This window comes from Equus asinus, chromosome 9 (genome assembly GCF_041296235.1).
Source record: "Equus asinus isolate D_3611 breed Donkey chromosome 9, EquAss-T2T_v2, whole genome shotgun sequence".
NCBI classification, from domain to species: Eukaryota; Metazoa; Chordata; class Mammalia; order Perissodactyla; family Equidae; genus Equus; species Equus asinus.
Window position 1 is genome coordinate 88,849,888 of NC_091798.1, and position 23,102 is coordinate 88,872,989.

Sequence of the window (23,102 nt, forward strand, 5' to 3'; positions counted from 1 at the left end):
TCAGACAAATGTTTTTTCTAATTCAGAAAACAGACTAATTTTTTGGTTAATGAATCTCCAAGATTACATTATTTTCTGTATCAATTTTTGGCTGGGAGGGCACTTTTTGATTGAGATGATGTTAAACCAATCTATAATACCAACGACCCTAATTATCTCATTAACAGATCCAGAATTGTGGAAAACTTAACGTGAGGGATGACTTTGTACATGGCCATCATGCCGAAGCCACTGAAGTTACAGAAACTGAAGATCTCTAAAGAAGATAATACCTTTCAAGGCAAGCTTAATCCTGGCAAGCAAAAAGAATTCTAACTGCCAAATAAAATCTCCAAAGTTGCTATTCCTAAATCTCCCATTTCCATTAAAAGAAAAGTGCCGTCGTGGTAGCTAATTGGCAGCGGGTTTGGTATATTCTAACAGCCCAACCATTTAAACACAAATGGATTTGCTGGATTCGAAGGCCGAGCTCTCTGAACCTGCCAATGAGCTGGAATAGTTTTGAGCCTCTTTTCCATTCTCTTTAGTCTGCTTGACATCATCGCCTAGAGCAATTATAACAACTAAAGTACTCAGTACTCTTTCCTTTAGCCACGATTTGGAGAGGCTCTGGAGAGAGTTACAGGTAAGGCTCCTTACTGATGAAGGAATTCCTAACCTGAGTGCTGAAGAGCAGGCTCCTGTTCCTGGGAGATGTGCATTGGATGCTGGTTAACGAACTCAACAGTATGATAGCCTCCATGTTCGTTCTCAGAAGGGTAGGGGTTTCATCTACTTGTTTGTTTTTGTTTTTCTTTATGTTTGTTTTGTTATTAATGATTGTCCACAAAAGTGTTAGAATCAGGAGTGGCCACCATTCATCCACAGATAGATTTTTTTCAGGTTATGTCTACTTCTGTTGACTACTTCACTTCTCAGTACCAACCTTAGAGAATACCATGGAGAACAGGAAAAGGAAAAGTATCATTGACTCAGAAAACAAACTAATTTAGAAGTTTTCTAAAGCAGAAAATCTGAAAAGAGCAACAATCCCCCCTCGCATGTCTAAAAGCAAAAAAACTCTCAATGTGTTCCTCTGAAGGAAGGGGGCAGGGGAGGGGAGAACCTGGGTCCATTTGTGGACCTGCTATTTAGTGCCTGTGTCTGGAAAAGGTCATCGCAAACTGCCCAAACGTTACTGGTTGTTATTTCAGAACCTACCCCCTGACCAGGCCCTCGGAGAGTACTATCTTTAGATGCACTGAGTGGATCGATGGCATTGAGCCACACGTCCACTGACAACTAATTATGCCTCAGTCAATTAATGAAAAACCATGTCCTACGAGTGAGAACGTAATTCCCTACTGATATCTAGAATATTGTTCTGGGGTACATGTATTGCTTATCTTATTTGAATTGATGGCTGAAGAGATGTTTTAAATGTACATTAATCATAACAAGCAATAAAATTATTGCCTCAATAAGCACACTGAGGTCTGAACTGAATTTCAGACTTTATTCACTCATTAAATATTTACCAATCACTTATCACGTGCCCAGGTGCCGTCTCTGCTGAAGGGGAAGCAACAAGGGTAGGTGAGGAAACTTCATCTCTAGAAACTGGAAGAACATACTGGCTTCGTTTTGTCACAATGTGGTTGTTAAATGCCAATGATGCTGGTTTGGGGGGGAAGTGTTTGCTCTTAAGTTTTATGAAGTCTGTCAAGGAGGAAATTCCATATATATAGTCAACTGCTTGTTGTGTCTCATCACTCATTTAAAGAATAAAGGTTTACATGGTACCGAAGCCAAAATATGGGAGCAGATCCTGCTTTTAGTGCATAAATAGGACACACAGACTTGAGGAATGTGCACCAGGCCCTCACTGCATCTGTGAAATAGGGCACCAGACAAGAAAGCGAAAGGAATACAAAATGTGGTTGTGTTTTATTGTTTGTAAGTTTCTGGCTTATGCTCAAGCACCAAGAACAAAGCAAAAAAGCTCAGATACAAACGGTTCATTTCCATGTCTATTTATCCTGTCTGACCTCACTTAAATGTCACAAAAGTCTTCATGTCAGCTGTCCCTGCTTTCTAGCCAAAGGAAAACTTCAAAAATTTTGGAATTTGAAACCCGAAGAGTTGCCACCCTTCCATAGATTATTTTTTTATTTCAAAATAAAAAACTTGTCATAATTGCAACTGAATCCACATGACTTATGAGCTTTGAAGAGTTTGTGGGAGAATTCAAATTCACAGAACTTCCAAACTGAAGTAAGTGATTAGACAGCAAATGGAACCGTAGCATGTTGCTGGTGCTTAGGTAAGAAGGGATTTTAGCTTTATCAATAATATGACTGATCTGACTATGTGAGAAGTCTAGAGCCAACCAGAAAATTCAAAAGACAGTAAGAAATATGACTCAAATGGTCTCACTTTGGATCATAAGTGTGGGATTCTCCCTACAAGTGCCATAGGACAGTGGAAAGGGATGGCTTTATATGTATAGTTTCCAGGAATGTGAGGGCAAGGAAGTGTCTGGAAACCCTGATGCATCAGCAAATTAGCTGATTGCTGATGGGGAATAAGCACACCGTGGAGTCTGCTCACGGAGCTCTGCTCGCAGCTGGTCTTCAAAGGACTCTCAACCTACGCACCTCTCCATTGGTTGGACAAAGGGCGTTTGTTAAACTCCAGTGCTGTAAAGCAGAGGGAAACGAGGTAAAGGAGACCCACTGTCTCCTCAGAGGGCTGAAGGGCTGCCATGTGCAGCAGATTGGTCTCCTCTTCTGTCGTTTCAGAGGACAAACGAGCGGAAGCCACCAGGAGGCTGATGTCTGCCCAATAAAACAAAAGCTATTCTAGCTTGAGCCCTTTCATTCTTTACTTTTTACGGGAAATGATTGAAAAGATTGCCACACGTAACCGTGGACAATGGGGCAAGAATCATTTTACATGGGAATTGAAAAGGATCTTTAGAAAGTAAAAACCACTGGAGGCCTAATGCTTAATGAGACCATACTACAAGCATTCCCATTAAGTCAGAGAGACAGACATGAGGTTAAAAAAAAATTGGGAGGTGGGAGGTAAAATTATGAGCATTTGCAGATGATAGGACTGCTTATCTAGAAAACCCAAGAGAGTCAGCTGAGAATCTCTTATGTAATAAGAGAATTCAGTAAGACGGCTGGATGAAGACCTAAGATTCCAAAGCCTTCATAGACACACAACAACCAGACAGAAGATAAAGTGAAAGAAAGATCTTATCTGGAATAGTAGCAAACATAATGAAAATGTGTAAGGTTTATATGAAGAACATTTTTAAAGATAGTACTGAGGGAAAACACAGAAGACTTGAGTAAAGGAAAGGCATATCAGTTCTTGGATAGAAAAATGCAACATAATAAAAACCTCAGTTCTTCCTAAGTTAATCTACCAATTTAACACAATCTCTAAAAATACTAAATAATCAGGGGCAGGGGAGTGGAGGAGACTACACAATCTGCTTCTAAAAAGCATATAAAAAATAAACGAGCAAATAGCAAAAAAGAAAGCATCAAGAGCAACCTAGTCTACTGTGAACTTTAAATTATAAAGCTATAATAATAAAAACAGCATGGTACTGGGTCATAAATAGATGGATCAATGGAACAGATTATAAAGGTCAGGAATAAAGCTAAACACATAGGTTCATAAGTATGTAACAATGGAACCATTTCAAATCAGAACAGAAAATGATGGGTTTTTCTTGTTGGGAAGGCTGGATAGCCACACTAAAAAAATAAGGTTGGATTCCCTACCTTGCACTTTCTACTGAAAGTAGTGTTAAATTAACATTAACATTAAAAATTATGCATGACAAAAATATCCAAAAATATTTGCAACTCATACCATAGATGAGGGTTAATGTTTTCTAAAAAACAAAGAGCTTTTACAAGTCAATAAGAAAAAAATACTACAATCCAACAGGAAAAAATGGGTAAAGGAAATGAACACTTCATAGAAAGGTACATGGCTCCAAAATATATGAAAAGATACTCAAACTAGTAAGAGAGATGCATAATTAAAGCATAATAAGATCCCATTTTCTACCTATAAAATTGTCAAAGATCAAAAGTTTTATCACACCGTGTATGGGCAAAGGTATGAGGAACCAAACACTCTTATATGCTGCAGGCCGGGGTGGAAACAGCTACAGCCTTTATGGAGATGGTTTGGTAATATCTATCAAAATTCAAAATGTACATATCTTTTAGCCAGTCATTCTGCTTCTAGGACTTTATCCTACAGATATACTTGCATGTGTGTGAAATGATACACGCACAAGGTTTTTTCTGCAGTATTGTTTGTGATGGCAAGGAAATGGAAACAACTTAAATGCCTCTCAACTGGTCAAATAAGTTTAATTCTATTCTTAAAACAGAATACAATAGTATTGTTTTTAAAATTGAGGCCATTCCATATGTATTGATATGGGATACTCACCAAAAATATTTTTAAACAAGAAAAGCAAGGCGGTAGAAATATAGAGAATATGCTACCATCTGTTGAAAAAATATGGATGCCTGTATATGCACAGGTTATCCGAAAGGATAAATATGAGTCAGGTAACAGGAATTGCCTCTGGGAGCAGGATTGAGTAGGTGAAGTATCGGTAGAAAGGAGACAATTTTTACTGTATTCTCTTTTATATCTTTTGAATTTGTACCATATGTCCATATTATCTATTCCCAGTCAATAAATAATTTCCTTTTAGAGCTATATTACAGGCTCAGGAGTTGGTTGAATGTGTTTACAGAATGCACATTCGCTTGTACTCTATAAAGGAGCTTCTTTAGGAACTTGATAATTCAACCGTTCATGTGGGATGGAAGGTAGGAGTGTACACGTGCTTGAAGTAAACCGAGGGGCTGCTAACTGGGAGGAGCAGCTGCCCTCTGCTCTGCCATGCCTAGTACCGGGATCGAGGCATGTTTTCTCCTCGGAGGAGGGGGCGGCATGTGTACAAACAATATGGAGGGATCCAGTGCCATGACTCCTGGAAGCAGCCTACGGCTGGTGTGTCAGTGCCGTGCACAACAGATGGCTAAGTATGAACTGCTTTTTAAAAACACAGTGGGCCTTACTAGCATTTCTCTTGGCAGCACCAACATTCAGCCCGTCAGCCAACACCACTTAATGTGAACTATGAACAGGGCACACTGCTGGGCCCTCGGGAAAGCAGCTAATGAAGTCACGTTTCCCAAACCTGCCTGGGCACATTAGATCTTCTGACCTGGAATCTAAGAGGGGCCTGTGAATTTAAACTGAAAGAGCATCCCAGTTGCTTTTTAAGATCTGTTAGGTTTGGGAAACGTAATCATAAGATAGTGTGGGGTGAGAAGGGGTGGGAGGGAGAAACAGGAAAAAGAAGAAAAATCCTTGAGAACATAAGCAACATTAGATACAAGAACAATTAACTAAATAGCTCTAGCTTTTGGAAGCCAGTTATAACACCTTAACTAAGTGTAAATATGGAACTTTTCGTTTAGGATGAAAAATTTTGGTTAAATCAGGATAAAGAAGAAAATTCTTTACATGTTGATTTTCATTTTTTTAAAAAACTTGGTAAATAAAAAATTTAAAACAGGACTTTTTTTTTTTTTTTTTGCTAAATGAGCATATTGAGACTCAGTGTTAACTAAACATCGCTATTAGTTTGTAATAGCATAGAAACAGAATAGGAGGTGCTGAATGCTGCCGACCATGGGTCTCAGGCTTACCCATAATTAGAATCCCTCACAAAATCAAAGTGAGCCAAAGGATTCTGGCAGAAAGGTCCTGGGTTTTTGTTTCTTCTATAGTCACCCTCGAAAGGCTGAGTGATACCATTATATATTTCAGACAAAGAATCTCAGGAACCCAGTAACATCATGCTTCTGGATTCTCTGAGCTCCCCTTTATCACTCCCGGGGCACACCTGTGCACAATTAGTTGAGGTCCCCACAGAATTGCCTGCACAGACAGTGACTTCACATTATGCTTCCTGATCTAGTTTAAAAAAAGGTTACATAGGGAATGTTTTTGCATCTTTTGTAAAACTGCTCTTAGAGACAATCACTATTATCTTGTTCAATAGCCCTTATATAAAGATCTACATGAAAGACTCATCTTAGAGCTGAATGTCAAGAAATATAATTGTCTCTCTTAGGGAAATGTTGTGCTTCCTTTTTGAAAAAAAGATGAGTTATGTAATCTCTTTCCTTCTCCCTCTTGCTATCTCCCCCTCTCTCCTGTTTTCACCTCAGCTGCCAGGAAGTTCAGATTTAAATTTCTGTTCCATTCAGGCACTGTTGTAACCTGTGCTTTCTGACACTATCTCCTCACCCCTGCATTACCTGGCTTTTCTTCTCACAGGGCTGCTTTTAACGGTTCTGTTATGTCTAGTCTTTTATTGTGAGCAACTTGAATACTTTTGGAAATTGACAGAACATAAGCTAGAAGTGAAGGAACAGATTGGGTTTCCATTGACTGAAGTTTTACTATACAACCAGGAGGTGTATACGATTTTAAATGATCAAAGTTAAATCAGACTCATTTGAGAAGAAAGATTTCATTTAGGAAAAGCTGAGAATTCTGAGGGGGAAAAATCATCTTATAATTCACTCTCCCAAGGGTTTTCTGCAGAGGGACACTACAACCTGGGTCAGGAAAACAATGCCATATAAAGACTGGCTATTAGCTCTTACTCAATGAATTTTGGCCCAGTCGTGTCTGTGGCCATCCTGTCACCCTGTGAAGCAAGCATGTGGCAGGAATGACTGCTGTTTTACCCAGAGGTTGTGGAGAAGGTCAAATCACTTCCATTGATCATTGGTCAGTCATCACCGACACAGCCGAAAGCTTAGTAAAAAGTTTTTAAAAAGAAAGAAATGCAGGCATTCTTCATCTCCTGCTCAAGCTCTAAGTTCCTCAGGAAACTCACCCTCATCTGTCCTTATTATACAGACGGAAGGGCAGGTGTCCACAGCTGGAATATCCAACTGTGACAGACAGTTCTGTTCCTGCCCACCATGTGTAGCTCCAAAAGCTGGAAGCAGGAGGAACGTGGGCTCACAGGTCCAGGCCCTATCCTAGCCTGGGGATGCTCCTGGGGAGGGTGGCTGGGCTCCTGGGGAAGGGTCTCCCGGCTCACAGCCTTGGACAGGGCTGGGGAGCAGGAAGTCCACTACCAACGACTTTCATGGTGTATTGAGTCTCACAGATTTGTCATTCAGTACACAGCTTCTCTCTGCACAGCCCACACAGCTAATCCCTGTACTATATTTCTCTCAGTTTTCCCTCCTCCACCCACAGTTCTACTGACTTTTCTCCACACAGGAGAGACAGAACAGCTGAGGAAACAGCAGAGCGGTGGAAAATTTTTGAAAGTGTTTTGAGCCCACCCAACCTGAGGAGAGCATTCAAAGAAAAACAGGAAAGGGTGAGTAGGAGCTCCCTCAGCCCCCGCACACAAGCCGGGGATTGTCACTCCCGCCCACCCCCAAACCCAATAGGGGCCGACTTCTGGGACTCAGCCACGGTGCCCACACACCAAAATATGCAAATGTGATTTCTATGAGGATTATGGAATGGAGGCAATTTCTCAGCTATGTATTTCAGACACTGCGTCATGGAATTTGGGGTCACAGTAGGCTCATTCCACTCAAAGACCCACTGTAAGAGTTCAACCCACACCTCTGGTCTTACATTGGACTATCTAGAGGCCATCATACTGGGAGAATGAATGCAGTTCTGAAGATGGATGTGTTTCTGTTCTGGCAACCAAAATTAGACTCCCCAATCTAAAGGGTAATCAATGCCCTCCCTGTGTGTGTGCGTGTGCTCATATTACTCATCCCTTTCTCCCTTTATTTCACTTCCTTTCAACTTCTCCTCCTACTCCAGACCAGAGCTTTTAAGGCTGTCTGTCTTTTCAGGGATTGGGGGTGAGAAAGGGATGTGAACTCATTTAGTTCTTAGTTCTTTTTACTTCTCCCTCTCTCCTTTGCCAGAGATTCCAGCCAGTTAGATGACTTGGAACTGGCAAGGGCTAAAGGAGATTGGCTAATCCTGCCATTCATCTACTCATTCATTCATTAAACAGCGCTTTACAGATAAGGTTCCCATCCTCACCCAGTCAAATGGAGCCACATCAAACAGAAGCAATCTTTGATCCCCCTTACTCCCCTGCAGTGGCCTCTGGATCAATTTTTGGATCTGGTTTAGCATAGGGTTTTTGTATAGAACCTAGAACCAATGTAAGTGTTATGTAACCAATGGATAAAGACGATTATAAGTGTCCTTCCCTATGAGTGACCCATGAAAATGTTTCCAGCCCACAGATTACACTAGTCCTTTCTCCTAGTTAAGTATCCAAGCACTGAAATTAACTCATTCACCATTCTTCTTTACTTTGTTGGCCCAGTTTATTTCTTTTCCAATTTTGAATAAGAGATTATCCTCAAAGCTGGCCTAACTTTTCTTGTTGGTGTCAGTATTCTGTGTTCAATGCTAGTTGATATTTACACGTTCAGGTAACACATATTTATTGAGTAGCTACAATTTGCCAGACACTGTCCCAGGCACTCAGGCTGCTGCTTCACATAATGATCCCCTCACGGAGCCGAGAAGTGAGTGGGATCAGACAGCCCTTGCCTTGCTCTTCTTTCCAAGACACAAAATAACCCTAATTATGCACTGCTGTGCAGAGAACCAAAGTGAAGAATGTGGTTCTAATAAAATGGAAAAGTGGGATTGTTTGCATTTGTTGAGTAGAGGTGATCAAGTTTTGAGGTTCTTTGTTTATCAATTCTACTATCTGTCTACAGCTGACATCTTGGAGCTTGAGCAATATAGATTACAGTTAAATAGTTAATGTTTTATAGAGTTCTGAACCATCAGGTACTGTAAGGAACGTTTTAAAGCTGGTCGTAAGAACCAGATGGTCAAAAGCCCTAGGACACATGGCCACTCCGGAAGAGCAGAAATTTCCTTCCCTCCTGAACTCTTAAATTGGAGAACCAAAAGAGATACAAATGAGTTTTGCAGCCCTGGGCCTCTGCGATTAAGGATGAATTATTTCACAGTCTGTTCATGCCGACCTGGGGTAAAGGCCTTGAGGCTTCTTGCGCCGATGAAGGATGACTCTGATGTGGTTCATCAGCAACAGACTGAGCAAACGGACAGGGTAGTGATTTGTGGCCAACAGAATTTTGCTTGCTTCAAAAAATTATCTGTTGTCAGACTCAGCAGGGATCCAGAGACTGGAGAGTCTTCCCTGGGCTGTGGATTGGACATACCATTCTACCTTCTGGCACTGAGGGGTCTTTTAGCACCTAATTGGGAAAAGCTCCATCTCCAACACAGCACCAAACTATCAACAAGGCTCTGCATGTGGAATTTCCCCTTCATTTCTAAACTTGCTGGACTCTGTCCATTCCATAACAAAGGAGCCTTTTATTATGCCATAACTCCTATAAACTTCTGCTTATCCAGCCTCCCAGATGCTCTCCTTTAACAAGAAAAATAAAAATGAACCCACTAGCAAAGTCTCAAATAGAATAAACTAATGACAAGTCTTATGTTTTAATAAGCTCAATGTTTGTCTTAATGAAATTAGTGGATGGCCATTTTTTCTGCTACAAATGGAACTGTCATTGCTTTATTTGGCTTTGATAGAGGATTTGTTTGGAATGCATTGTTCATTTTTTATATCAAATAGACTTTCTTTTTTTTTTTTTTTTTCAGTTTTGAGGGCCCAGGATGATCAGGGAAAGGAAAAGCATTAACCAAAGGGTTCTGAATGGTACTGCATTCTCTTTATATGTCTATGTTTTTCATGTGACAAAGGAAATGAAAGATACACAGTAACTCCCAGTTGTCAGGCTGTTGAGGTATGCTGACTCAGTCCGTGTAATGACACAAGTTCTAGAATTAGTGGAAAGAATAAGGCAGATCGATATTTGAGTCCTGACTCCAAACTTTCACTCCGTCACTTAATATCTTGGTCAAATTATTTAACCTCTCTGAGTCTCATTTAATGGAGATCATTACCTCCCTCCTAGGTTGTTGAGAGGGTTAAATGAGATTTAGCACAGGTCCTGGCATGTTGAATGTCCTCGGTAAACACCAGTTCCCCTCCCATCCCCCCTTTCCTTTCTCCCTGCAGCCACATTTATGAGATGATATCACAGTTCCCTCAGTGAGATGGCTACTAGGTCTCAGGGTTTCCAGATTTCTGCTGATTTAAGAATCCAACTGTGCTGATATTATTTATGCAAATGCCAGCTGGGAAGCGATGCCGTAACAAGGATGAGTCATTTCAGAGTGCTCCTTAACAGCCTGATATTGCCTCAGAAAGAGCTAGGCTTTCTTCACTGATGGTGGAGAATGGTGGGAGAGACTGCCTAGTGACTTGGGCACTCCTGATATAGGTGTTTGCAGAGAAGGTCCAGGACTCCCTTAAGTGACATTAAATAGGGGTTAGCAGCATGGACTTTGAAATCTAACAAAATAGGATTTGAACCCTGATTGCTACTCACTAGCCAAGTAGCCTCTAAAAGCGTTGTTTTCTTCGAGTTCTTGTTAGCATTAAATAAGGCAATGTGTATAAAGCACTCAGGACAGTCACCAGCACACAGTAAATGACCAAAAAAATCAGTTATAGTCTCTCTGTCTCTCTCCCTCCTTTCCTCCCTCCCTTCCCCCAACCCTGGCCAGAGTTCACCTCTCCACTATTTGCTGATTATTGAAGGCTGCCTTTTAGCAGTCAGCACATTAATGGAGATGTTGTGTCTTGTAGATTTACTGTGTTCTCACTTCTGCTGAAATGCCTACATCCCACCCATACACAGCCCACTTCACTTTAATGCATCCTTTGATCATTATTTTGTGAAGTCTGTCTTCACATACTTGAAAGAAACTAATTATTGCTCAGTCATATGAAACCTCCCATCATAACTAAATAAACAGTTATTGATTGATCATGAAGATAATCAAGAGCTTAAACAATACAGTTTATTAAAAAGCTTTCTAATTTCATACCGTTATTTCTAAGTTCCTTATCCTACCAAAATAGTTTATCTCAGTGAACTTGGTTAAAAAAAGGTAAAAATGTCTCTATCAAAATGTAAATATTAACAATAGTGATCCTAGTATTCATCATGAAACATGAAGTTGCCTTATTGCCATGGCTTAGAGGTTAAGATAACAGCACCTCAGTAAATGAATTAACATTTACCAAATACCCCTTTATTGATAAATTTTAGCTTAATAATTTTAGTGGGAGAGCTTCATATTTCTTTTTTTCCTGGAAAAACCTCTTTAGATTCTTCATGCTCTTGGTGAGGTGAGTATGTCTCTGCGATGATACATATGTAATTAGCTCCTTTGTATTACCGATATACCATGGAAACACTCAGATTTACACTATATACAAACGCAATATTAGTTTCCTGAGTTAGGTGGTACCTATTCTGATATAACTACTAAAAAGTTCATAAAATATGCATAAATCCTGTCTAATCACTCAAGTTAAATATACTCAAAGAATGTTCTACGTTATTAAAATTCACATACATTTTTCTTACAAGGGAGTTATTATTCTGCCTTGTAGCATGTGTTTTATTACAAACTTGGAGTTCATTGACGAATAGTGATGGAGTTACAAATAGAGACAACAGCTTAATTAGCTCAGCAGGTTTTTGGGAAGCCCTTCTCCCTCTGAGCAGAAGCTCAGAGTTTAGCTTATGGCCCTGAGCCAGCTTCCTGGCACCCCTGGGTCTCCCCATGGAGAAGAGGGGTCTCCTCGTGGAGGGTGATCTTTACCTGAGGCCCTCGCCCTCTGGGGAATGCTGTCTGCAGTACTCCAGAGTGTAGGTCTCTGTGGCCTCCGGGTTGGCAGGCCGCCATCGGATGGTGGCCGTGTTCCAACACACAGTACAGTCCTCAGCACGGATCACAGGGGTGGAGGGTGCTGCAGAGAGAGAACCACGTCAACTGTGGAACAATCGACGCCAGCTCTGCTTCCCTGGTACCCTGGGAAGAATGCCTGGGCATGATTTTATATAATTTTTGATTTAAAAATACATTCTGGGTTGAAAACCCAAAAGGTATAAAAATTTATATTGTAAAAAGTCTCACTCCCATCCTGCCTTCCAAATTGCCCAGTTTTCATCCATCCCCAGTCAGATAGCTTCTCATATTAGCTTCCTGTAAATCCTACCAGAGTTTCTTTATATGTATACATATAACAAAAACAAGCAAACAAAAATAAAGATTCTTGGGCCCCTCTCTTTACATAAAAGTTAGCCATGATCTTGCCTCCAGTAGGTGCTTAGGGAATATTCGCTTTAAAAGGCAAGAAGAAAGGATAAAAAGGCAGGAGTAAGTCATTGCTTCCCCTGAGGTAGTCGCAATGATCTAAAAGGCAACGCAAACTCAGCTTGTGCTACCCCTGCGTCAGCGCCCTGTGGAAAGATCCCATCACGGACGCACTCCCAGCTGACTACTGCTGCTGAAAACGCGGGGGCTCCCAGCACCCAGATGATGAAGACTGGGCTTCTGACCCCAGCAAATGTGAGTCTATGCACTAGCCTTTCTCACCTCATGTCTTTACTCTCCTTGTTTTTAAGTCAAAGAAATAATACCAAACTTCTTCTCTTGTTCTGCACACTCCATGTTGTTTCTCACCTTGATGCCTCTGCTCATATGTCTTCTTCAAAAGGAATACACTCCTTTAACACATGACTTCCTACTGATCCTCTCAAGGATGTAGCTCAGGCATCAGTTCTAGGAAGCTGATCCTGGTCCTGCCCCTGCCCAGACTGTTTCGGGTACCCTCTGGAGTGTTCTCATAATAACCTGTGCATAACTGGATCATGGCCCTTACCACAAATTGTGTATGATCTTTTGTTGTCTATCTTCCCTACTTGACTATGAGCATCTTGAGAATAGGAACCTAGTCTTATTCATCCTTGTATACACAGCACTGTACAACACCCAGCATGCAACAGGTGTTTAATAAATGCTTACTGGTTGACCTTGTAGTCTGTGAAGAATTGAGTATTGCCTTGTAACACCCCTGTGACATCTCCTTACCTGTTCTAAAAATTGCCCTTTCACTGGGCAGGCTACATCCGGTAAAGTTCACAGCCATTACCCACACTTGGTAGCACTGGTCGGGTTCCAGATCTTCAAAAACACAGTAGCTTTCTTTCACTGTCACTCTGTATTCTTCGACCAACTCTAGAATAAACACAATCACAAACTCTAGGGTGTCTTCCAAAGTTAAATGAAAGTTACAGTTATTGGAAAAATTGGTCTATGACTTTTTTCAGTGGAAAACCCAAACTGATAAACGTATAGATATCATTATGTGAGTGCTAGCACTTTAGAATACATAACAAAGCAATAACATCTGAAAAGAGATATTTGGAGTGACATGGTACTACTTGTGAACACTTATCAGAAAACAACAGCATATTAGTAAGATTCTGAGCTTCCTGCACCACAAGTAAAGTAACTTATTTCCATAGCAAATACTAAAATTGCACAGAGTTTATGTTAACTTAAATCTCAGTAATACATTCTCAAGAAAATTCTTAAGAAGCAATGCCAATATTTCAGGAAAGTATGTAATAAAATAAGGGCAACTCTATGTTTTCTAAGCTTATGGTGTTATAAAGCATCTTTACAGATTGGTAAACCATTTTAGTATTCAGTATGGTTTTCAGATTCGAAGTTTCAAGTCCTGGTTCCTTCTCATGAATTCCAGAATTCTTTCAACTAGAGCTTTCTTCAATTTATAGAAATACTTAAATAACTTCGATAGGTCATAAACTATTCTAAGAAGTAACTTTGTTCAGTCAAAACATTTCTTTAAAGTTCTTCAGTTATCTTACTTTCAGCATTTTAGTAGTAAATAGTACTCAATACCATTCTGATCACCTGCCCCTTTGGGCTAATCTGATTACTCTTACTGAAATTTTCCATCCTTTGAAAAGAATGATTTTGTTTTTTAAATTAACCTCTGGTCATTTCAGTTCTCCTCCCTCATTGGTCTTGAATGACACATCTTCAAAACCCTTCCAGTTAAGAAACCCAGATTGTTTCCTTTTAAAGAAAATTTAGGAGCTCTTCAACTCAGCAGCTTCCTTCAACTGCATCTCTCTTTCCCAGTGAGCTATACTTGCTGGACAGATAGTTTGGTTTAAATAACGTCATAAGGACTTATACACTGAAAAACGTTCCCCCATAGCCTAGAAACTGTGACTGCAGTTTTCACTGGAATCAGCCTTTAAGGCTACGTCCTGATACCCCGGTACTCCTTCTAACAACGCACGTAACATATGTGACTGGAGACCCATTACATGCAGCATGGTGGCACAGTATAGATCATCGGATTAGCTAACTGGCATCAGCAGAGGCGTTGGAGAATGAGACACAGGACAAGTAAGTGTTTGGGGGGTAGTGGGGAAGGTAAAGCACTTAAAAAAAGTATTCCAGGCAACAAATAGTTGTTAAGAGGCGTCTTGAGAGCCAGGAAGCTCCCTGATATAACTGGACATACAGGGAGATGCAGTGTGGCGTGAAGTGTTGTGACAGGTATATGGTAATAGGTCCCCAGTAAAACAGGATTTCCTATGGACAAACCTGGCTAACTTTACACTATGCCCATGGTTGCTTTTTTTACTTCTTAAAAATTCAAATAAGTATCACATGACATCTCGAAAGATTTAAATATCACTAACAGTGAAATACAGTATTTCTTATTACAAATTGGGCTCCTGTGGCATGTCAATCCTGCCGCGTGCTGAGCTAGTTTCCAAAATAGATGGTTCTGTCTTCAGCAAGCAACACAGAATGCCAGCACTCCCAACTCTGAAGCATCAGGGATCACGACCTCAGCGTGCCTGGCTCCTGGGTCCTATAAGAAGTCCTACTCAACAGAGAGATATTTACAGAGGCTCAACTCTAAGACGTGCCATCCAGTCACTCCACTCTGCACTTTCACCTCTATCTGCACATTAGTTTGGGACACCAGAAGACTACACCGTACCTAGGCCCACGCCTTGAGAAGTGTGAACTCTGAATTAACCTTTATAGCTTGTTTGTAGCTTTTATCAAAGGTGGATTGAGAAAATGCCAACAATGACACCCAATACTGCATTTGCACTAAAATTGTGGTAGAAGACACTGTCCTACATACAGCTCATTTCTTCTCTACAAAGAAGCACACACTACACTTGTCTTTTAGATTTCAGTACTAACTGAAACTTTGCTGTCCCTGAAACTCTGGTATGTTACCTTCTTCTGGAAAATGAGAATCACTTAATTGCTCCTGTTATCCTGAGAGCTCAAAGCTATTAAATTTGAATCTCAATTACAATATTCATGTCGACCACTATGATGACATTTATGCATTTTTGTGTTTTGTGATCCTGATATGCAACTTTTGCTTCTGTGTTATTTCATTATATGGCCATTGGTTTGTTGTTGTTGTTTTTGTAAGTGGCCATAAGTGCTTTGTGGAAAAAGTTATAATAAGTGAACGTTTAAAGACTTCACATTAACATGCAGGAATGTACACAGGCACCTGTGTTTGTGTTAGCAATCCTACCGTTTACTTCTTGGTCATCCTGCGGCTCCTCCATGCAGTAAACCTGGAATGAGTCAACAACGTCTTCCTTATTCATGCTCCAATAAACTGCAATCGTTGTGCTAGTGGCAGAATTTGGTTCCTGAGGTTCTAGTCTTGGAGGCTGTGGAACTGGAATATAAGACAGATTTACTATAACTAATGCTGTTTTTATTGATTGATCTTTTTATTTTTGCGAAAGTCACCTATGCTTATTGAAAAGAATTCAAACAACACAGAAATACATGGAGTAAAAGTGGGAAGGCTCCCTTGTTCCCAACGCCTCCAACCCAAAGGATATTCCTTGGAGGCAAGCACTATTGCAGTTAAGTGTATCCCTCCAAAATGTTCTCTGTACATTTGTGCATGTGCACAGATACACACAGACGTAAACAAAAATGAATCCCCAGGTAATATTCTTCTGTAGTCCTGTATTTAGAGCAACAAACGTATACAGATTAGAGGATGCATCAAATGATTTGGTTTTTCTTCAAAACAAAAACTTGAGTATGCTTTTCTAGATAACCAGCACTATATCGTTCTACATATGATGCTGTCCCTGGTATCAGTTCCCCTACATTAAACTCAGTATATGCGGGGTTAAAACCAAAGCACTCATTCCCTGCTTACTCCCTGACTCCCTGGCTGCAGAATCCACTATCCACCATGGAGACAAAGAGCCAAGGTCGCCCACCTGCAAATTCCCTTATCATCCTCCTCCCCTGGAAGCAGCGTCCCAAGGCCAAAGTCAGGCTACTGGGAAAGCTCCAACGAGCAAGGCCACTGACTCCCGTCCCCCCACCCCCACCCCCACACCAACAAGCAGCCACATTCCTCACAAATGTTTAAAACCCTGGCCTCCCTTTCGGGGAGACAAGACGAAACACAACAAATTTGAGGGCTCACTCTCATCTCCTAGCTGATACCACCCGAAATAAAAACCCTCTCCTTGCCATAAGCCTGGCGTTCCAGTTTTTATTTGGCCCCTCTTGTGTGGCAGGTAGGGAACCTATGTTTGTAGGCGCTAAAACATAGAGTCTATATTCACAAAAGAGACAATGGAAGCCCTTTTTAGCTATGGTTGTTATATCACCAAGGCTGAAAAAGACTTGCATGAATAAAATATCAAAATACACTTTCTGAAACTACTATCCTATTTTCTCTTTCCAACATGCCCATATCTATAAGTTTTTCAAAAATTAAACAAAATGTAGAAATTACATAGGGGAGAAAGTACCCTATTAACTGATTCAAATATAAGATTTAGATATCTAGTATAACTCTTTTTTTCTAAATTTTAAAGACAATATGCTCAAGTGTTTAACTAGAGATTTTAAAAGTTTGTAATTATGCATATTGAACGTTAATGGTATATACAACACCATAAATCAAACTCCTATGCAATTCTCCTCCAAAATTTTTGAGATACAAAAGCACTGAACGTGTTTTACAAATTAGAGGAAGAGGTTATTCCCACCATTGAAAAGATGTCATCCTTTTAAATTTATTTTTGTGGGGTTTTTTCCAATCAACAATTTCCTGAGAGATAAGCTTACTGAAACAATACGGGTCAAATGTGGTGAGACTACCTTATTAAAATTTAACAATGAAGGAAAAGAAAACAAAAGTTAGTCAGGAAGAAGGTAAAAAGGAGAAAAATATAATGGTCCAAAGAAGGGAACAAAAAGGGACACGCTGAAAAGATTCAATAAAGAGATAAAGAGGTGAGGATACACACAGGGATGAAAATGAAATGAAATGAAGCAGGATAAGGGAATGGTGAAGTTCACCGGCTTCAGAGCAGAGGGGCTGGCCGAGGGTCAAATGCCAGATCCCCCGCTTACTAGCTGCATTACCTGAGCCTCACTTTCCCCATTTTTAAAATGGGAAACAACAATTAATAACATTATTCCCTCCCAGGGCTGTTGTTAGAAGCAAGATAATCTATATTAAATGCTTAGTGAAGTGCCTGACACATAACCAGTGTTAACGTTCAGAAGGCAAAACAGCCTTAGCAGAAGCATGGAAAACAGAGGGGAGAAGGCAGGAAGCCCCTGAAGATGGGAGTCGAATTAAGGACCTACCACCTGGGGAATCACAGAGGGGCTACAGAGGAGAGCTGGCTGCATGGGAAGGCAGGAAGCCTGCGTGTCAGAGCACCTCCCCAAGGACTGACAAGGGTTCAGAGTCCCTTCTGCTATCTTTGACGTTTCTGTTTGTCTTCCCAGCAGGAAACCAGTGTCACATTCTAGTGGAGTCCATCCAGACAAGTGCAGTTCAGTAAATTTTCATGTTGCCCACATTTATGGAAGAGCCAAATAGGATGCTTCAACTATTGTCAGTCGTCTTTGAAGCAGCGTTGGAGAATTCCTTGAGGCGTGAACAGTGAAAATACTCCCCAATTTTCTATGAAATATACATTTAGCTATATCTGCTTTTTAAAAGTGGTAACATCTTTTCAAAACTCTCTCTCTCAGATAGCTTACCAAACTTAAAAGTCGATAACTGACCCCTCAAAATCAACACATTCTAAGGAAGAAGCAATTGTAGGGAATTAAGCAAAGCATGTACGCTAGGAATAATTTTGTACCTAATGTGCTCCTTCCCCAAAAAACATTAAAGTTAAAACATCTTTTTTCAAAAAGAGGAAACGTTTTTACTTTTTGAAGTATTCTGAAATTAAGAAGGAGTAAGAATATTCCATAGATGTAGTCTAATAATGATGGCTGGATTCACAATTCCTGTGTGAAGGGAGAACATCAGAGACCCAGATTTTATATGTTAGCAACTAGATTTCCACTCTGTAGTAATGAACTTGAATAGGAGCAATGCCAAAAAATACAAAATGAGATTTTAAGGCTTCCTTGCCAGAGGCTAGGGAATTGGGCAGATGAATCACCCCACGGATCCCCTCTGCCTGATGGAGTGTGCCCATAAAGAGCTGTCCCATGCGGGGAGCTGAGTGTTAGATCAACTTGGACTTCAGGACCTGGGTGGTCCAGATACAGATTCCCACTCAGCCTAGCTTTCAAAAAGCACCCAGAAGAGCAACATTATTCACAATAGCCAAAAGGTGGGAGCAACCCAAGTATACCTTGAAGGGCGAATGGATAAGCAAAATGCAGTACAGACATACAATGGAATGTTATTCAGCCTTAAAAAGGAAGGACGTTCTGACACATGCTACGATGTGGATGAGCCTTGAGGACATTATGCTAAGTGAGATACACCAGTCACAAAAAGACAAACAGTGCATGATTCCACTTATATGAGGTACATAGAGTAGTCAAATTCAGAGACAGAAAGTAGAATAGTGGTTGCCAGTGGCTGAGGGTAAGGGGAAACAGGGAAATGAAAAGAATTCTGGAGAGGCATAGTGGTGATGGTTGTACAACAACACGAACGTACTTAATACCACTGAACCGTGAACTTCAAAGTGGTCATGATGGAATCTTTATGTTATGTATATTTTACCACAACCAAAAAACAAAGTCCCCAGGAGCCAGTCAAGGAGACCTGGGATGTCGCTAATCTATGGTGATCCCTCCTTTCACAGCAATGCACTTGCCTCTTTGGTGTAGAGCAGGTTCAAGTGCAAAGACTCTGAAACCAAACTCCTCCACCACCTCCTCCTCCCAAATTCCTGTATCTATGGCAACGTGACAGACATTTTTCTGTTCCCTCTATTTCCTCACCTGTCAAGTGGGAATGACAATAAAACCAGCCTCCCAGGGTTGTTGCGAGATTAGATGATAGGATATGCTTAACAGTGCCAGGCATCGGAGAAATGGTGGGGGCTGCTCTGCTTCTCCATGGAAAAGTCACATACTTTCCTCATTATGTCTGTTTAGTTTAGGGAGTGATCAGATTAACTTTTCAGGTACCAGGTGAGGGCTTTAAATCTGAGAGGCGTCATTGGTCACAAAATGAACCGAAACTCTTTAACATCAAGTCAACACCCTGGGCTCTGATTCTGTGAAGCAGATGCACGACACACAGCATTTCTATCTCAGAGATCGGTCTCCATAAACAGCTTGGAACGACTGGGATGCCACATGCACTATTTCTCAGTGAATCATTAACACTTTGTGACAATTTAACACTGTGACCTCTAAAATATAGAAAGTGTCCTCTAACTGCCCCTCAGATATTCAAAAGAATATCCTTCTAATGAACAACAGCATATAACCAATCCCTTAAAAGCAAAAGATCTACTCTGTTAATCAAATATCTTAGGTTGCAATCACTGCTCTGTTAAAATGCCTCTTTGAGACTTTACAGGAAAACATCCTTTTGTTTTGAGACATTTCCAGAGAAAATCCACTGGGATAAATGACTGAATTTTTCACATTATATAGGGTTGGTGGGGCTTTTTTGGTCTTTTTAAAGACATGGTGGGTAGCCTTTTACTAGTTACTAAACTAAAACTCTTCCTACAGAAATGAAAGTTAATTGTCAATTTAAAAACAGCAGTCATTTTTAAGACGGCTTTGAAAGAACACAGCATCTTTTAAGGAGGACATCTGAGTACATTTTACAATAAGTAAAACCTGGTAACTTCACTGAGACCCAGCAGCTTTGAGATATCTAAATGAGTTTCATTGTCTTGTTTGTTAAAATAGCACATTAAAAAATATTTTGAAGAGCCGGCAGGATGCTCTGACAGCTGAGTGGGAGGCTCCTGGCTACAGAGCATGCTGCTGAGCTGTTATTTCTCAAAGCTAATCTGTTTAGTTTGAAAAAAGGAAAAAGGACTCAGTTGAAGAGGGGGAAACCATTCTCAAGGAAAAATCTGCTCAACACACAGGAAAATATTTTATTTATTTTTTCCTCTATACCTGGCTGCTGGCATGAAGAAAACGACCTCTAGAAGAGAGGGAGTGAAATTCTATTTTAAAAGGAAAAAAAGAGGAGACCCTTTGGTTCCATTGCTACCTCCTCCCATCTCCTCACCATCCCAGCACCGTCACAGAGCTTGAAATGGAAACGCAGTTTGCACCTGAAACGTCATGCTAGCCTCATGCTCTACTTCAGAATGTAGCTTTAAACTTTTACAACTAAAATTTTTCTTTTTTTTTCTTTTTCCAGTTATATTTCCTTACATTCAAAAACTTTACGAAACAAACAAGGAAAAACTGTCAAGTCTCATCAAGGTGATTAATACATTAAAATTCCTACCGGCCACTTGTTTTAACATCTGGTCACTTCTTGCCGAGCTGTCATCATAATGTTCAAAAAGTGAGAACGCAGCAGGCATTTTCTCTAAAGAAGCGGTGCTCTCCATTGCAGAAAGCAACCTATTGGAGGAAAATATTCCTAAATGAGTCAAGAAATTATTAACATACAGAATCAAAACAAAAAACAATTGTTCAAAATGAAGTTGGTGGTGGTGTTTTTTGGGAGGTATTGTATCCAAAAGGGATTGAAACTGCTTCAAAGTCTAGAAATATATGTCTAAAATCTATTTATTCTTAGGATTCTTTGGTGCAACTGAAAACATTAGGAATTCCATTCCTATTTCCTCAAATCTGACTAGATCCCATCAAATTATATGTCTTAATTTTGCATCTATAAAGTTAATCTTAAAAATTCCTACATTTTAAAGATTATTCTTATTTATTTCCTATAGATATAAAAGTTTAGAGCCTGCCTAGAAATTCACACACTCTATGATGTCCTTGCTGCTCTCAACCCCCACTATTACATTTCTAATCATTGTCTTTCAAATAATATGTTCACCTGCTATGTACCAGGCACTCTTGAGGGTACTGGGGGTACAACAGGGAAGGAGGATAAAGCCTATCCATTCTTAAGAGACTATACCAGCCACAGGTTCTAAATTAATAGCTTTTATATACTCAAGACCCTCTGAGGAGGCATGCCAACAAATACTAACTCTTAGCATTTGTATCCAGGTGAAATCTGGGTTTAAAAAAAAAAAGTTTGATTCAGAAGAGGGCAAAGGGGAAGGAGAGATTGCAAAAGCATGTATCTTTAGCATGAGGGGCCTGAAATTTGGTTAGGAGCTCCCCTCTGTGCACCTCACTCACAAGGGCTGGAATTATCTTCCAGCAATTAAGCCAGCTTTTTATCCCCTCTTTTTTTTGGTGAGGAAGATTGGCCCTGAACCAACATGTGTCGCCAATCTTCTTCTTTTTGCTTGAGGAAGATTGTTGCTGAGCTAACATCAGTGCCAATCTTCCTCTATTTTATGTGGGATGACGCCGCAGCATGGCTTGACGAGCAGTGCTAGGTCCACACCCAGGATGCAAACCAGCAAACCCCCAGCCCCCGAAGCAGAGCACACAAACTTAGCCACAACACCACGGGGCCAGCCCCTAAGCCAGCTTTGAAGAACTCCATCGGCTTCATTATCATGGACTTTTGGGTTTGAGCAGAAGAGATGCACATCCAAGCCTTTGTGCTTGCTGTTGGAACTTTCTTCTAGATACTTGCATGGCTCCTTCCTCACTGAAATTAGACCTCTGTCCAAACATCCACTCCTTCGAGAGGCCAGGCCCAAGTGCTCTACTCCCACAGCATCGCCCGCCATCTCTACCCTCACTCTGCTGCGTTTAACTTCCTCAAACATATCCCGACCAATTTGTTTTGTCCTTCTACTTCACCAGGATATAATCTACATGCAGGAAAGGACTTTGTTTTGTTCACTACTGGGCTGTAATGTGTTCCTTGGCACAAAGGAGGCATTTAATAAATATATTTTGAACGAATAGAGGACAAAGTTTCGTTTGGGTGAGATTATCAGGATCTGAGGTCTAGTAAATTTTTTTATCAGTGTAAAGGAAAAGGGTTATAAAATACAACTGAAACATTTAAAGAGTGCCCACTATGCTGACTATTGTTAGAAATAATAAAATTCACTATCATCTGATTTAGGGGGGGATGGTTCCAATAGCGGCTTCAAAGAGGAGGTGACATTTGGGCTGAATCTTAAAGGAGCAGGAGTTTCCCAGACAGAACAAGGGAGTAAGGGTGCTGTAGACAGAAGGACAGCATGAACAAAGGCATGGAAGTTGGGGAAGATAATGGCACATTCAAGGGCCAGAGGGCCCTGTGGGCTACCTGGAGAACCAGGAAACAGAGACACGGATGAAACAGAAAGGGTGTTTATGCCTTGACTGTGACGAGCCTTTCACATCCACCAAGAGTTTCCATTTTATATTTTAAGGCAGGGAGAGCCACAGAAGTGTTTACACAAGGGAAGCTTAGAAGAATACCCTGGCAGGAGTCTGAGGAAGGACCAGGGCAAGTAGATAGAGGTGGTAAGGTCAGTTGGGGGACCTCACAACACTCTGGGTGAGGGAAGACAACCTGAACTTAAATTACAGCTTTGGGGCTGCAATGACAGACTCGGGATGAACGAACAATGGTGCCCAGTACTCACGCTAAGCCCTCTCCATACACGTTGCTGACTAAACGGAGCACATTTCGTCGCACAAAAGCT

At 40.7% G+C, this 23,102-nt stretch overlaps 1 protein-coding gene and 1 long non-coding RNA gene across 2 annotated transcripts in view; one reads left to right on the top strand and one right to left on the bottom strand.

Annotated features, from left to right (window-relative positions):
* Positions 1–351, top strand: part of LOC139046226 (uncharacterized) — a 42,851-nt gene extending 42,500 nt beyond the window's left edge. Inside the window, exon 4 of the long non-coding RNA XR_011505985.1 lies at positions 168–351. This is a non-coding gene — a long non-coding RNA (uncharacterized lncRNA). The remainder of the gene's footprint in view (positions 1–167) is intronic.
* Positions 1–23,102, bottom strand: part of CMYA5 (cardiomyopathy associated 5) — an 84,277-nt gene that overhangs the window by 8,903 nt on the left and 52,272 nt on the right. The window contains exons 6-9 of the mRNA XM_014857010.3: positions 20,816–20,934; positions 15,620–15,769; positions 13,099–13,245; positions 11,827–11,974 (exon numbers count right to left, since the gene is read on the bottom strand). Of these exons, the coding sequence (XP_014712496.3) occupies positions 11,827–11,974; positions 13,099–13,245; positions 15,620–15,769; positions 20,816–20,934 (564 nt within the window). The remainder of the gene's footprint in view (positions 1–11,826; positions 11,975–13,098; positions 13,246–15,619; positions 15,770–20,815; positions 20,935–23,102) is intronic.